Source organism: Neophocaena asiaeorientalis, unplaced genomic scaffold (assembly GCF_003031525.2).
Source record: "Neophocaena asiaeorientalis asiaeorientalis breed wild unplaced genomic scaffold, Neophocaena_asiaeorientalis_V1.1 scaffold134, whole genome shotgun sequence".
NCBI lineage: Eukaryota > Metazoa > Chordata > Mammalia > Artiodactyla > Phocoenidae > Neophocaena > Neophocaena asiaeorientalis.
In genome coordinates this window covers 32,770,458-32,787,068 of record NW_020185339.1, presented here as the reverse complement: position 1 = coordinate 32,787,068, position 16,611 = coordinate 32,770,458, and the positions used below count along the sequence as shown (strand labels likewise).

The 16,611-nt window shown below is 38.5% G+C and overlaps 1 protein-coding gene across 2 annotated transcripts in view; it reads right to left on the bottom strand.

The window, feature by feature from the left end:
- NELL2 (neural EGFL like 2) overlaps positions 1–16,611 on the bottom strand; it is a 366,586-nt gene that overhangs the window by 157,284 nt on the left and 192,691 nt on the right. For both annotated transcript variants that reach the window (XM_024737158.1, XM_024737157.1), the window contains one exon: positions 15,451–15,576. In XM_024737158.1, coding sequence (XP_024592926.1) covers positions 15,451–15,576 — 126 coding nt within the window. The remainder of the gene's footprint in view (positions 1–15,450; positions 15,577–16,611) is intronic.

The window sequence follows — 16,611 nt, the reverse complement described above, 5'->3', positions numbered from 1 at the left end:
TATATATATAGTCTCCAATCCTCACATCAAGTGTGTAAGGTAAGTATTATTCTTTTCATTCCCATTTTATAGAAGAGGAAACAGAGGCACTGAGTTAAGTACTTGCTAAAGGTCATACAGATAAGCTGCATAGAGAGAACTCAAACCCAGGTGATCTGGCTCCAGAGTGATGCTTGTGTATAGTACTATACTGTCTGCTGAATATGAAGTGAAGAATCCAATTAAAAAGTCAGAGAAAAACTTGAATGAGTGGAACTTAAAATCACGCTTGATCCACACAGCCATTTTGATTTGCTAAATCAAAATACTACTGGGGCACAATTTTTACCTCCCCGAGTGTCCCTATCACTTAAAAGCTTACAGATTTGGGATGGTACATAAACTCCTTTGGCTTCAGTTCCTTCATATGTAAAATGGGGCTGCCAATAGTGCTGATCTAAAAGATGCTTAATAAGATTAAATGAAAAAATGCATATAAAAGGTTTAGCACTGTATCCAGCATATAGTAAGCACAAATAAATGTTAGCGCTTGTTATTATTAGCAAAATGTCTTATGTCTAAGTGCTCAAAAATTAGTTGTCTAATGAATGCCTGGCTTGATGAGTTCTGCTGGAGAGGACGCAATGAATTGTGACAGCGCACATCCATTCTAATTCTCTAGAAGGAATTTGAGCCTACTAGAAACCAAAGGCATTGAGGAAGATGCCAAGGAGTGGGTAGTAGGCATCTTATACAATGCTACCTGGGACTAGTTCTGATACAAAACCTAATGGCCATGAACTTGAGAATGGTAAGACTCAGAGACAAAATTCACGAATGCATGTTTGGCTCACATAGTGATACTCTGGGGACAGTTTTGCTTTCCTTAAAATGAAAGAAGAGACTAGCTAAATGTGCTTTCCTCTCCTTATTTGAATAGGATTCCTCCACTTAGAATAAATGAGAACTTGAGCAAGTTACTCAACCTCTCTTCTCATCTATGAACAGGGATACCTCCTGCATGAGATTAAGTTAATTAAAGTGTGGAAAGCGTTCACAAGATGAGAGCTATACATTCCATAGAGATGCTATCTAGCTCTAAGACCTATTCTTGAATTCTGTTGATAAAACTACTTCTGAAAACACCAAAATGCACTGATTGTGCGAATGCTTTAGCCAATCACTTGCTTGCTCTCATTCTAATGGAGATAGGATACCAACTTTAATTAATTTAATTGATTCAAGAAATATTTATTAAATTCATCAAATTTTACTCTGTGGCTGTGGAGATGAAAAAGACGTAAAAGCCTGTCTTCAAATAACATGTATAATTTAATGGGGGAAGACAGATGTGTAAACAACTAATTACAGAAGTAAACAGATATAATTAAGAGCTATAGAAATGCAGATGAAGAAATCTATTAAAATATCATACCGTGACTAAGAAGGTGAGTACTAAATCCACTTGAACTTCATGCCATTAGCTGCTAAATTAACTCACACTTTCTAATGAAGACTCAAAGAAACTTCATTCAGGTGAGACCATGTTCACTGACTCACAGAAGGTGAGTAGCATTTCAGTAAGAAAAAGGGAAAGAAAGCTATTTTGGCCAGTAAAAACTACATCAGCAAAGACGTTCTTCGAGAATGGTACAATAAAACCTGCCACATGGGATAAGCGGGGTCTAAAAATCTAATCGAGTAAGACAAACGTAGCAATGCGGTTGATGGAAATACTACTTTTATTTGGTTGCCCAATTACTGTGTGATACATTGCGTGGCTGGAAGGGGAGCAGACAGGTGCTGCTATTCCTGGTTCTTGGCAATTTAGCGGGTCAGTTTTCTTGGCTGAGACTAGAAGGGAGCAGGGGAGTCTGCTGTGCAGGTCACTATGTTTGGGTGCAACCCTGTTGTGCGGGAGAGGTGTGCAGAAGCAGACAGGGATGGTTATAGGGCTAGACTCTGAGATTGACACATGTTGGGAGAACTGAAGCCTCCTGCTGGAAGGCTCTGGAGCATGCTCTCTGCCGAATCCTTACAAAGTTAAATATGCTTTGAATTGAACTGCTGAAGTCTCAGATGATCATAAATCAGTAACTTCCTACTTCCTTTCTTCCTCCCAGTACCCTAAAAAGCTAAGACCTTTGGTTCATCCAGGTGGAAAACGGGACTGGAGCCAATTACACCACAATTTGTATTATAGTGTAGTACCTTATCAAGTTCTATAGTCGTTTTGCAAAGCAGAAGAAGCCTGTGGCTTGCAGAAGGATATAGTTGGACATGAAGCTGGGAAGACAGACTGCTTTGCTAAGCTGTGTCAGTGTTACTCTCTGAACAATGAGAAGTCACTGAAGTTCCTAGAGAAGGAAATGACTGCACAGGATAGGAAGACAAAGCTGGTGACAAAGTTGAGATAATAGTGGAGAGGCGAAATATTACAGACAGTGAGATAGCCAGCAGTACATCTAAAACATCCAGGTGAAAAGCAATGAAGGTTTGAACTGAGATAGTGAGAGTGGGAATAATAACAATAACCATACCATGTTATGTTTTTATAACGCTCTGAAAGGTTTTCAGCCTTCTTTTACTTATAGTCTTATCAGAGAACCCACATCAGCTGAGAAGTAAGGACAATATAGACTTCTCTCTCTGTCTCTCTGTCTGTCTCTCCTGTCCTCTCCACCCCTGCCCCACTCTTTGCCTATCCAGCACCTCAACTGCTTGTGTGTTTTGAAAACATCTTCTTCTGTGTGAGTCTAGGTAGGAGGCAGAGCACCTCTCCCACCATGGAAGCCAAAAGAAGGCAAGACATTTATCCCAGCCAACCTCCTGTCACTTGGCAAATACACAGCCGTGTGACATAAACTAAAACAACTCCATGCTTCTGCCCAGGAAGTTTGAATGTAGAGTGGGTGGCTGGAAAGCAATGGGATAGTTAGCTCTCATGTTCAGTGCTGTGTGTCCCCAGCAGCAGGGTGACAACATCTTATAATTGCCCCTTCCTGAGAAAACTGTTAGAGCTTCAAAGCCTCCAGAGGTGCCCTGGTCTCTGAACATTTTCCAGACTGCTTCTCAAGCTTTATATGTTTTCTCTGAGCCACTTCACTTTTCCAGGAAATCACTTTAACTTTAAGATAGCCAGAGTTTTTCCTATTACTTGCGCCTAAGAGCGCTGACTACATACAAACAAATCATATTTTCCCTGTTTGCTGACAGGAAACTGAGATGCAGAAAGGCTGAGAGCTGCCTGTGGTCACAAGGACAGTTGGTAGGTAGCCACACAGGGCTCTCTGCCCCTCTGCTCTCTTAGTTGTTTATCACGGGACTCGTCAGATTCTACATAGAAATGTGGAGAGCTTTACTGCTAAAGGAGGGATAATATCACTAATCGTTACGTGTATAAAGAGAAGCCAAACAAAATCAAAAGTATAATTAATATCAACCAAGCCAAAGCCAATAGCCCCTGGCCCAGCTCCTCTAGCATAGGACTTGCAAATGGTAACAGCCTCTTTCGCTGATTAACTCACAGTGAAATCCTGCAAACTGAATCTAGGTGTTATATTCCCTTAGATAATTACATTCATCTCCTTACAAGCCATTGACTGCTACCCCCTTTTGTAAAATATTACCTCTATCAAAGAATAGACTGGCCATTAGAAAACAAAACAACATTTCTTATTTGGAACAGTTTCACTTCCATGGTCCTTTTCTAGCTTATCAATAAATTTTTTGTGTTTTTTAGTTCTAAACAATTTGTTCTGTATAAACTTCGCAATGAACTCAATTTTTAGGAGTTTTAAAAATTGGCCAACACTACACTAGAATGGCATATATATTCTGCTTGTGATATTACTATTTAAGGTTATTTAATTTCACAAGGAAAACCAATACAGATGAATTCAAAATTTACTGAAGTGTCTGATGCTTCTCCTAAGGTTTATTTCAATGTGACTGATGGATTTGGTAGGAACGTGACTTAGAAAAAAGCCAAACCTTTGACATTATTTCTGTATTAAAATCTCCATGGCTTAGGATGACCATATTTATTATCACTTTAATACTATAAATCATAGGTTGCAAACTGAAAATACTCTAATTCATGAGTCAGAGAGATAAGGTAAATGGACGAGGCAGACTGGCTATAGGAACTCTGAAAGTCAAATATCAGTTTTCTTACTGGAACTGCTGAGTCTCAGGGGCTTGGAGATGAGGACTTGTGATGAACTGGGGAGACCCTCTTGCCCTAAGAGGGTTGCTACTACTCAGCTGCATTTGATAGCTGAGGTGCAGTGATGCAGACTGAGAATTAATGGGGAACAATCTGGAAGTCTGGCTGGAATTCCAGATTTTCATAATGAATCTTTGACTGTTTAAATGTTCAATCATTAAGATGTCCCCACAGCCAAATATATTGCCTCTGAGAGCCAACTGTGGTCACTCTCAAATATAGTCTTGCTGGCATGGAGCCGTCCTAAATGAAAGGTCATTCTCGACATCCCTGCATTCCATTCTGAAGACCTATGGTAGCAGCATTCCCCCAACAACTAAGTCTACACATGCGTTTTTAAAAGAGTGTTTCCAAAGTTACTGTCTGCCGACTTTCTTCATATTACGAAGTTCAGAACCTTTTTAAAAGTAGGCAGATGGGAAATGTATTATGTCATCATTAGATTTACTGTGTTTGGGTAAATGTATAGTCTATTTCTGCATAATTTTGTGTGTTTGTATTGATACATGTGTTTGTGTTCATTAGAAGCAGACTAGGAAAATGTTTTTAAAATAACGAGCACCCTAAACTTTTACATCAAAAACCAAATATGAAAAAAGCAACTCAATCATTAAAGTGAGGAATTTGGACATAAATATGAACTGGATCCCCTCTCTACTTAATAGACTATCTTTCTAACTCTCCCCACAAACATCAGACTTGCTCCAGTATTACTGGAACTGAATTGTTGCTCCTCAACAATTAGAAAAGAGATGGGAACTGAGAATCATTTTTTAAATATAGTTTTGGACAATTCAACACTGTTAGCTAATAATAATAGTATATTAGCTTTCTATTGTCACCATAACAAATTACTCTCAACTCAATGGCCTGAAATGACATAAATTCATTATCTTATAGTTCTATAGGTCAGAAGTCCAACCAAGCTAAAATCAAGATGTCCAGAGGGCTACATTCTTTTCTGGAGGATCTGTTTGTTGATTTTTCCAGCTTCTTCAGGTTGTTCCTCTAAAGGCTATTCCAGTCCAGGGCCCCCCCTTCATGTTCAAAGCCAATAATATTGCAACTCTCTGACCATTCTTCCATAGTCACATTTCCCTCTGACAACAGCCGGGAAAAGTTCTTCTCTTTAATGAACTCATGTGATTAGATGGAGCCCACCCAGATGATCCAGGATAATCTCCTCATTTCAAGGTCTTTAACCTTAATCAGATATGCAAAGTCCCTCTTGCCATGTAAGGAAACATATTTAAAGGTTCTGGGGATGAGGATGCGGACATCTTTGGAGGGACATTATTCTGTTCACCACGACTGGTAACGATAATAACTATCACTTCTAAATGCTTACTGTGTCTCAGCTGTCATGCTGATGACTTTGCATGCTTCGTCTCACAAGATGGAGGAGATATGGGAATATATGTGTACATATAGCTGATTCACTTTGTTATACAGCAGCAACTAACACAACATTGTAAAGCAATTATACTCCAATAAGGATGTTAAAAATAAAAAAATAAAAACAACGTATAAAGTATGTAATATTATTGCATTTTAAAGATGAAGAAACTGAGGCTAAGAGGTTAGATAAATGCTCAAGATCACAGCTAGTAGACAGCAGAACAAAGATTCAAATCCAAGAAGTCTGAATGAGCTAGTATCTGTACACTAAAACGCCACAAAACATTCATGGAGAAGAGGGGCCCAGAGAGGAGATTAAGATTTGATTTGGACCAACTAAAGAGAGAAGCTCTATGGAACTCTTAGGCATTTCCTGTCCTTTTTGTTGTTGTTTGCTCTTGTTGCATTTCCTAACATTTCATGGATATGTATGTGCAACTCTCTTGTATAAAAATGTCTCAGGTAGTGACTTAATGGTTATGATTTTGTTCTAGAAAACTTCTAAATTCGGTTCTCATTAGGACACACTGAAATTATTCTTTCATGGGGTTCCAAGAACACCGACAAAGCATTCTGTCTTCCTTGAAATGAAATATCTTATCACCTTGATTCTAGCTCTGCATTGATGGTTAGAAGTATCATCAGTTTAATAATCAACTTTTCAGCAAAAAAGAAAAGTAACATAAAACAAAAACAAAGCAAAACATGGACACTTCAACATGCACATCTCAGTTAGAAGGTGCACAGACTGAGTGAAATGTTTTAGAAACCATGAAATGTAACTTAGAATTTCCACAGGGTTTTCTGGCTTTAGCTCTAACAATTCCATTCACACTAAACTTGCTATTATACAACAACCCATACTTTGGTACCTACTCTTCCTTCTTCCTGAAATGCCTTCTCTCACTTCTTCCTCTCCTGAAATGTCTGTTCATCCTTAAAAACCTCAATTTAAATGTCACTTAGTGATGCCTGCCCAAAATTGGGCTTAAACCAGATTACTCACTGCTTCTTCTGGGGTGGCCACAGCTCTCTGCACATTCCTTTGTTACAGAATGTACCACAATGTACAGTAATGATTTACTTATACCATCTCCATGTATTAAATTGGACAATAACCCTACTATGCACCCAGATCAAAGCTCTGGTGTCAAGAAAAGTGAAAGAAATGTGTGACATATCATGAATTTTTCACAATCACTCACACACAGTTCTTACACAATGAGTTTTTACTACTCTTTCATTACTCTTAACCTGGTGCTCTTTATCAGTACCTAGCTGAAGCAGGTTAGTTAACTATTGATAATATTTAATGTCTGTCTGTAGTAGGCAGCCTTTAAGATGGTTCCCAGCGATCTCCACCTCATGATAGACATGGCTTTGTGTAATCCCCCTCTTTAGTATAGGCTGGACCTAAGTGATTTTCTTCTAACCAATATACTACAGCAAAGGCAATAGGATGTCATTTCTGTGGTTAGGTTACAAAAGATGTTGGTTCCGTCCTGCCAGCAGGCTCTCTCTCTGACTGGCTTTGATGAAGTGAGCTGCCATGTTGGAAAGGCCCACATGGCAAGGAGCTGAGGGCAATCAACAGTCAACAGCCAGTAAGGAACTGAATCCACCAACAACCACAAAGGTAAGATTAAAGAAAAATCCTTCCCCAGCCCTGGTGGACACCTTGATTGTAGCCTTCTGAGAGACCCTGAAGGACAGGACCCAGCTATTCTACATCAGACACCTGACCCACAGGCTGTGAGCCAATAATTACATGCTGTTTTAAGCTGTTAAACTTGAGGGTTATTTGTTATGCAGCAGTAGATAACTAATACAATATTAGTCCCTTTGATAAAAGAACTTAGTTTAAGCAACCTCTTATGTGGTATCAGAAGTCTTCTGAAGAAAGTACCAATCACTGAAATACATGGCGACAGATAGACTGGTGAAAGCATTACCCAAACAACGAGTGAGGCTCTGCCATTCCCCAGCAGAGGCACACAGGAGAGAGGAGGCTCTGGATTTGAGAGAAGAAACTCACCCTCTGAGCCCAAACCCATGACCTGAATGTGACACTGCAAAGGCACCTCGGGCTGGGGAGAAAAGGGGAACACCAAGACAGGGCGATGTCACCAGGTAGATACACACCCACTGCAAGATTAGATCAGCAGCAGAGCCAGACGATGAACTCTGTTTCACGGAGCACACAGTGAAGAGGCACAAGGAAAGCCAAACTTCCATTCCGGCTAACATGTCAAAGCCAACAATAAAGGAAGAAAGTGAAAGGCATCTATTAAACCTCAACTTCAATAATCCTGTCCTCCACAGGTGTCTGTTGCTAAGACACCACTATTATTACACTCCTGGCATGTATAATCTTTTTATTCCCCTATGTGAGTTTTCAGCCCTGTGCTCTTCACATAAAAGTCTCATAATAAAACTCAAACAATAATCCGTTTGGGACAAAGGTGAATTAGAGTTTACCAACCAAGTCAAAGCAAGTGAGGCTGCCTAATGAGGCGGCTGCCACCATCTCAGTGCTCAGATGAACTTGTGTGGACACACACCACCGGGTGCTTGGATCAAACCACGGCCGGGCTGGAGGTCAGACATGGATACGAGGGCTGCACTGAGATGCTGAATAAAGGCTTCGACAAGCCTGGAAACCGCTACGTGGGTGCTGGTGCGTGACCCCCATTCACTGACAGATTCAGATAGCACAGGCTCTTTTCCAAGCTTTTCATCTTGAAAAAGGCAATTCAGTTCCCTGAGCCTTTGAGCCTCTTCCATTTTGAGCTGACTGCTAATTGTATGCGTGCATATATGTGTTTCAGAAAAGAGATAAGCACATTGCCTTGGCCTCCACACTCACTGTGCAGACGAGTCTCACTTCTGTTCTCTGCAAGTTTTCCAAACATGGTCTGAAGTTTTCTAAACATTAACCCTTCCCGGTAACCACAGTACACATTCTTCTAGAGAGGTTTTCTTGATTATGTTTGTTTAAAAACTGCTTTTCATTATTAATTCTTTGAGTCCTAAGGCTTGGTACTTTAATTTGCTTTTGTGATCATGTGTAGATGTTCAAGTTACTCAATAATAACTACACAGCATAATAATATATAGCAAACTACAGGAGATGAATGATGCAGCTTTTAGCATTAGAGGCCGTATTTAACACCCCAAATCTGACTTTTCATATTTTATGAAATATGCCACAATTGTATCGTATTTTGTAATGCTGATTCCAGAAAAAGAAAATTTGGAGTGATTGCTCATAAAAATGCAAAAGTCTTTCCCAACTGTCATGGCAACTAGTGGCCAGATGGCAGGATTGTCTGATTGCTGATTTTGATTCTTTAGAAAAGAAATCCACATAGAAGCAGCCAGGCTCATAAAATCTGCCCTGCTTGAGAACTGACCAGACTCACTAATTCTTTGGAGGCCATAGACTCAACTCCGGGTAGGTTGGTGTCCACAGTAGGCCCTGGAAGCAGATATCTAGCTCCAAGCCTCCCCATCTAACACTCATTCTCAAGAATAGGAGGAAACTCCCTGATACCAGGAAGTACAACAAATCCTCCTATGGGAGGATTTTTTCTAACTTCCAGAGAGAGTGCTATTCAGTTACACCAAGGTTTCTCTTTCTTTTTTAAGCCCCTATTCACAGATACATAATAAGTCAGTTGACTAAATAAAAACACATTGAATCCATTGCTCCAGCAAGGCTATCTATTTATAATAATAATAAAAATAACTCCATTGAAAAGTAACCAGAGAGAAGTGCCCAGGTGAAAAACTCCTAGGGACAGAAGACATTTCCTCAAGAGGATCACTTCTCTAATCACAATAGAAACAACAACAATAATTGTAGCTAATGTTTATTAAAGATTTCTTCTGTGCTAGGCATTTTACTAAAGATAAAGAGCCAAGGCTTTTTATAACTAAAATGACGTTTATTTAGGAGTTTTGTGAGTGCTGACATGCATATTTTCACTTCCTCTTCTTTACCATTGTTCTCTCTGATCTGTGCCTCTCCTGGCCCCTATCCTCTCTGCCATTGTCCACAATATTCTTACTTCCTTCACTATTTATATACCAGTAATTATCATGGTACACACACAATGAATTATCTACCTTCTTCCGTACTTGTGATTTTGATAAACCCACCAAGAGCTATTTTTAAACAGTTGATAATAAAGTTATTGTACATACATACAATAAATTATCAGCTTCAATTTCAATTCTTTTTGGAAGACTGCAGAATGAAAAAGAATAATGTTACACTGCCTTTCCAAAATATCATCTCTTTTTTAAGCAAATGACCTTTTCTAGCATTAATTAATAGGGAACTTCAAAGAAACACACAAAAAGGAGACAGCTATTTGAGAAAAGGCCACGCATGGGTTACAATGGACTTAAAATCTTTGCTCTGGTTGCCCAGTAGTAAATCCTCTGCAACCTTCTGTGCATGTCAATAGCATCTAAAACTCTTGAAAATGCTAGAAAACCAACAGTAATAAAGCCCAACAAATAGGATGGTAATGATAATTTTTTTAAAAAAAAAAAGTCAGTATTGACCTTGTTAGAGAAAAAGAAGTAACTACAACGAGATCATAAAATGTTAAGTGCTAGGAGTTTTCGATGCTGTAAAAAGTTAAGTACTTTAAGAAGTAAAACTCCTTGAGGGAACACCAGAGGAGGCTCTTTGTTTAACAACAAAAATCAAGTATCCAGAAGAATTTCTTGTGCTCAGATACTTTATGGACCTTCTGTGATATGTGACATGGACCAAAGCCTGCATTAGAAGCTCTGGAAAAACGGAAGCAGTCAGGGTCAGTGGAAAGCTACTGGGGAGGCATCAGGATAGCGTAATTTGAGAGGCCTTAAGAAATCCCCTCTGCCACCTCTGTGAGGTCTGCAATTTTTCCACCTGTTAAGCTAAGAACAGGTTTTTAAAAATTTATTTTATTGAAGTATGGTTGACTTACAATGTTGTGTTAATTTCTGCTGTACAGCAAAGTTATTCAGTTATCTATCTATCTATACATTCTTTTTCATATTCTTTTCCATCCTGGTTTATTGCAGGATATTGAATATAGTTCCCTATGCTATACAGTAGGACCGTGTTGTTTATCCATTCTATATATAACAGTTCACATCTGCTAACCCCAAACTCCCAGTCCATCCCTCCCCCACCTCCCTTTCCCGTTGGCAACCACAAGTCTGTTCTCTATGTCTGTGAGTCTTAAGAACAGGTTTTTGATAAGAGAAAGGAGAGGAAAGAGCTTGGGGGAGAGTGGGCCTTACTGAGAAGGGGTCCCTTTTGTGGCCAAAGGCCAATAGAAGGACAATGGGTACCTCAAGAAATGAGAGAAGACATCACTATACAAGGCCTAAAAGAAACCTGGAGAGGAAAAGGGAAATTAAAAAGAAAGTGTACATCCTACAGTTTCGAGTGGGTGACCCTAACTTCTCAACCTTGGCACCACTGACATTTTGGGTCATATAATTTTTTATTATGGGGGACTGTCTTATACTGGATGTCCTGTGCAGGATAAAGATTAATGACTCAGTTGGAAAGTAACCAGAGAAAAGCTCCCAGCTGAAAGGGTTCCAGAAAAATAAGACATTTCCTCAAGAGGACAGCTAGTCTAACAATATTATAGGATGTTTAGCATGTCTCTGGCTTCTACCTATCATTAGGCCAGTAGCAACCCCCTTTCCCCACAGTTGTGATAACCAACAGTGTGTCCAGACATTGTCAAATAACCTCTGGCAGGTAGGAAGACAAAATCACCCCTGTTGGACAGCCACTGCCCTAAAGGATGAATTTTCTCCCTAAGTTGGACAAGACCTTTTCCATTCCTTGGTGGTAGACTGGTCCACCCTTCCCATTCTCCTGTTCCCACTCTAAAAAACTACACAAGAGTGGGAAGATTACAAGCTCATCAACACGAAAAAAGAATGAGAACTCTGTTTTTCAGTTGTAATACTCAAAGCAGAGAGATATATCGGGAAGATCTGAAATGAATGCCTTTTCCTTCAGAATATTTTTATCCTTTGATAATTCCAAAATTCTTGATCCCATCTTTATTTCCAGAGCTATCTTATTCTTTGTGCATTACACAAGACTAGTTTCAAGATGAGCTGTCTAGTAAGACTCAGAAAGGTTTGCCCAATTTAATCAGTGCTTGTGTGAGTAACCCAAGAAAGGCATTAGTCTAGATAAATAATAAAGACACTTTGTTATTCATGAAAATTAAGTTATTTTTGTAATCAGAGAGATGGAAGAATGGGCTTCTAACATCTTGGCTCATATAAACCAAACCCTTTTCCTTCCTTTCCCTCTGCCTTTTCTATCCTTAAACTACTGAATATTATAAATTGAATAATGCAGTTCTAGATAAAGTATGAGTCTTCTCCCCTTATTTTTGTGTTGTTGCAAATGAAACCAATGGTGACTAATGTAAGAATAAAAAGTCTTATCCTCTGGCCCCCTTTTGCTTCTCACTAACTGTATGACCACAGGTAAGGCAATTAATCTCTCTGAGCCTCAATTTCCTCATTTGTAGAAGTTAGGAAATTGGATTAGATTATCTGTAAGAATGCTTCCATCTCCAAAATTTTCTCATCATGGGAAAAATATAACTCAAATTATCTGAAAGTGAAAGAAAAAAACAATCTGTGTAATTCTACCAGCTGTGGAAGGTGATTACTCTATAGCATACATAATTTCTATGCCAGACTACAGGGTTATAAAAGCAAAAATAGGCTTCTTTTATTGATCAAAGCTCTTGACTATAAAGTAACATGTATTGCCTTGGATTCTTCCTTAAATTAGAATGTCCATGATTAATTTTCAGATGGGGTTAGCACATTTGAGAGTCGGCTGGGTACAGTGTTGACAATGTCACTTGTTACGCTATGGCAGGGTGCTCTTCAATAGCAAAGAGGGGCAGGGATACAGAAGCAAAACAAATTCAGAACTTCAAGAGCTCAGTCACAAACATCAGAGAATGGCTCTGCAGTGGTGTTTTGACATTTATTCTGGAAGGCCTACTCCTGTAAGTCTGTGAATGTCTGTTTCTAAACTTCAGAGAAAATAAATCCCAATCTTTATCAGAGATATAAAGTCCTACTCTGGTCTTATGAGAGCTCTTGAAAAGGTACTGCCTAGATGCCTTCAGCCATAAGGCAAACCCACATCATAGAGGAGTCAAGCCTTCTTCAAGCCTTCTGTTCAGATGCTAATGCTAAAGGGCAGAGGAAAAGATTCAATGAGGAAAAATTTAAACGTTCATTGCCTTTACAGGAACCCTAAATATGTGCTGGTCCTGCATGGTTTAGCACAAAATGTTGTGTCAAAGATCACCTGACTCTGGAGGACAAAGTAAAATCCACTCATATTCCCAAGAAAATCCAACTTTTATGTATGGATGGAAATCCTCAAATTTGCAGACCTACTCATAGTAGGTAGAAAATTTCAGGGCAAGAAAGTCTCTCTTCTTTAAATGGAAGCATAGAAATAGTGGTGCTAGCTGGAAACGCTGGTGCATCATTAAGGAAACACATTCCATCACCTGCCAGATCATGAAATTCCTGGCTCTGGCTCCTTAGGCAAAAAATCATGGCCTGAACAGCTTTTCCTAAGGTGACTTTGGCCTTCCGTGGTATTCCTACAAAGGGACACTTCATTTTTATCATTAGATACTTTGAAATCTTAAGGGGAAATTCTCCATAAGTAGTCCAAAAAAAAAAAAAAAAACACCCCAGCAATTTGTGGGATTTTATTTGGAAAGAAAATACACTGGGAGAGGTAAAGCCAAAGCAGAAGATGCTCTGTAAGGGATGACAGCTGAACTAGTCCTTGGATTTACAGCCAACAGACAGGCTCAGGATGGAAATGAATCTCTTGAAAATACCCTCCCCCAAGAAACACTCCTCATTCAACACTAGGTCAAATCTTGTGTCGTGTACTCTTCCTTACTTGTCTCTAACACTTTTTAAGATTGTAAGAAAAACAAAAAGAATCACTAGGAAGTACAAAAATATACAAAGCTTTTTAAGTCTCTAATGCCGAAGAATTAGCAGACTCCTTGAAAACTGCTAGCATTTTTATTTTTAATGAGTACATCTCAAAATATCACTCAAGTAGTTTTATCTTAGTTTTTTTGTTTTGTTCTGTTAGCCATTACATTGGAATGCAGATTTATTGATATTACCAATATTACGGCAAACTGTTTATTTTATTCTTTAAGACTTGTTCTTTTATATTCCTTTTTTGTGTTGAAAAATATCTCCATAGTGCTCCATCAGGATACTTTGCCACTCAGTGTGATTATATTTTTTCTAAAGAAAAACTGCAGAATTGTTCCCATAATGTGGAAATGTTTAGGATGAACTGACAAAAAAGCAAGAATCTGTAAATCCACTGGCAACTCTATGTTAAATATATTTTCTACCTTCAGAATATCTTTGGTTATTCTCCATAGACTGAGAAGGCAATTCTGATTACATTTTATTTTCATCATTCTGTTTTTATATAAATGCTACACTTGAATTTAGAGGAAGGACGGTCCCTTTGCTCTAACTAATAAACAGGATATCAAGTATAGACAGTCCCCACTTAGAATGGTTCGACTTACGACTTTTCAGCTTCATGATGGTACGAAAGTGATAAACATTCTGTAGTAAATGTACTTCGAATACTGAATTTTGATCTTTTTCCAGGCTAGTGATATGTAGTATGATACCTTCTTGCGATGCTGGGCAGCGGTGGCGAACCAAGTGTAAACAACCGATACACTTAGAACCATTCTGTTTTTCACTTTCACTAGAGTATTCAATAAATTACGTGAGGTATTCAACACATTATTATAAAATAGGCTTTGTGTTAGTTGATTTTTTCCAACTGTAGGCTAATGTGAGTGTCTTGAGGACGTTTAAGGTAGGCTAGGCTAAGCTATGATGTTTGGTAGGCTAGGTGCATTAAATGCATTTTCAACTTACGATATTTCCAACTTATGATGGGGACCTAAGAGTAAAAATGACAAGATAACACTTTAAGTGCTCTCCAGTTTTATGACTTTACATGTTTTTCTAAAATATGGTATGTATATGTTTCTTCTATTTAAAAAAAAAGCCAAAAGAATGTTGTATTTTACACCCACATTTCTTCAATCCCCATAGGCTGCAAGCTACTCTGTTAGCACCACTTTCTTTCATATTCTACAGAATATGAAGTGAATAGGTTGTCTTATACTAGGACCAACTTCAGACATTGCTAACACTCGAGATATCCCTGAGGAGGACTCTGGATGCTACTGATGGGAGTGATATTTCATAGCACACACATAAGCAAAACTTCTTTGATGTACATACTCCACTGCGCTCCCCAGAGGCATGAAGACACTTTTCCCATTTCCTAGCACTCCACGGATCTATTTCTGAAAACATTACATTATTTATGCCATTATTCCTCTATTCAAAAGTCAACTGTCATGGAAAGGAAATAGTATTTAAGGGTGTTTCTCAGATTTGCCATAGAATTCACACAAGTTTTGAGTATAAATGCTATTTAAGTATAAAATTAGTAAAATATTGATTTTGTTCCTCAGTTTATCTTTACATTTCTAATAGGAATTTCTTATCCAGAGCAAGGAGCTAGCCCTTTCCTTAGAACAGATTCAGAATTAACTAGCAAATCAAGAAGATATGCTTTTGCTTATGACTTGTTTTGTTGGAAGGGGGCCTTTATGGCACACTTCTCCAAACACTTAGAGTTGGAAGGAACTTTTAAAAGTAAGTTTAAGGCATAGAAAGGTTTTATTTCACGAATAGTCAGTGTTTACCTGTGCATGAATAGTCATCGATTCTGATGTATCCAGTTCTGCAGATGCACATGAAGGAACCTGGGGTGTTGACGCACATCGTGTTCTCACGGCAGTAATGGCGCCCTTCAGCACACTCGTCAACGTCTGTGAAGAAAAAGTAGGGCAAAGGGGTCAACAGTGGCCAGTAGTCTAGAGTTTCTCTATAATTTTCTTTGGTGGGGAGAGGGCAAAAGTTACTAATTGAAAAGCATTTTTTAAATGTATTCAAAGTATCTCCTTTAGTAGAAACCTTTGATGTTCAAATGACAGAAATTATAACATTCTTTCCCTAAAAGCTCTTGCTGGAGTTTCAAAGATGTCTTTATATTTCAACTTGCATCATTCTAAAATACATCTGAAAATATTCAGTCCATTCATCTACCTTAGATAGAATGTTTGATAAAATGAGCCAGAAAATAGAGACTGGGCTGCCTTAGAGTCTTGGACGTTTCAATCATATTGACCACATATTATTTTTTGATTCACTGGCTATTCTGTACACTTGGGGAGACCCTGCAAGAGGTAAATAGAATATTCAATACACACCAGAACTTGAAAAACTTCACTTAAAGATATGAAACCAATAACATGTAGTTTATTAGAGATACGAGTAGAAATACAGCTATACCAGTAAGTGTTGAACAGAGATGAAATTACAATCTAGAGCCTGATAGAAATGAGAAGCTGTAAAATAGAAAAACAAGATATCATATTGAAGAGCTTCCACAGTAATTCACACACCAAGTTTTGAGTGTAGAGACTTGCAAATGCTAAGCCATAATAAGCACTAGTACTAATTGGGAAGAATGTGAATTTTAACAATAAAACTGTCCCCATTTTATAGCCCCTCTCTGCCTGAAACATACAGTATTTTACAGGTATTTTATCATTATGTTATACTCTTTATTAAGGGCCTTAATGCATTGACCAGGCAAGATGCTTCTCCTCCAGAAGTGTGCTTTCTCAAATCCTCGTGGTAAATCCACAAAGTAGCATTGACCTCATTTGTACTATTAAAATAAAGGGATCAATTACAGGAGATAGTCAGGTGACCCAATACTACAAAAGTCATGCCATTCATATAAACTCACGTATGTTCTCAGTCCTGAGAGTATCAAAAGAAATAGCTGAAACAGTCTC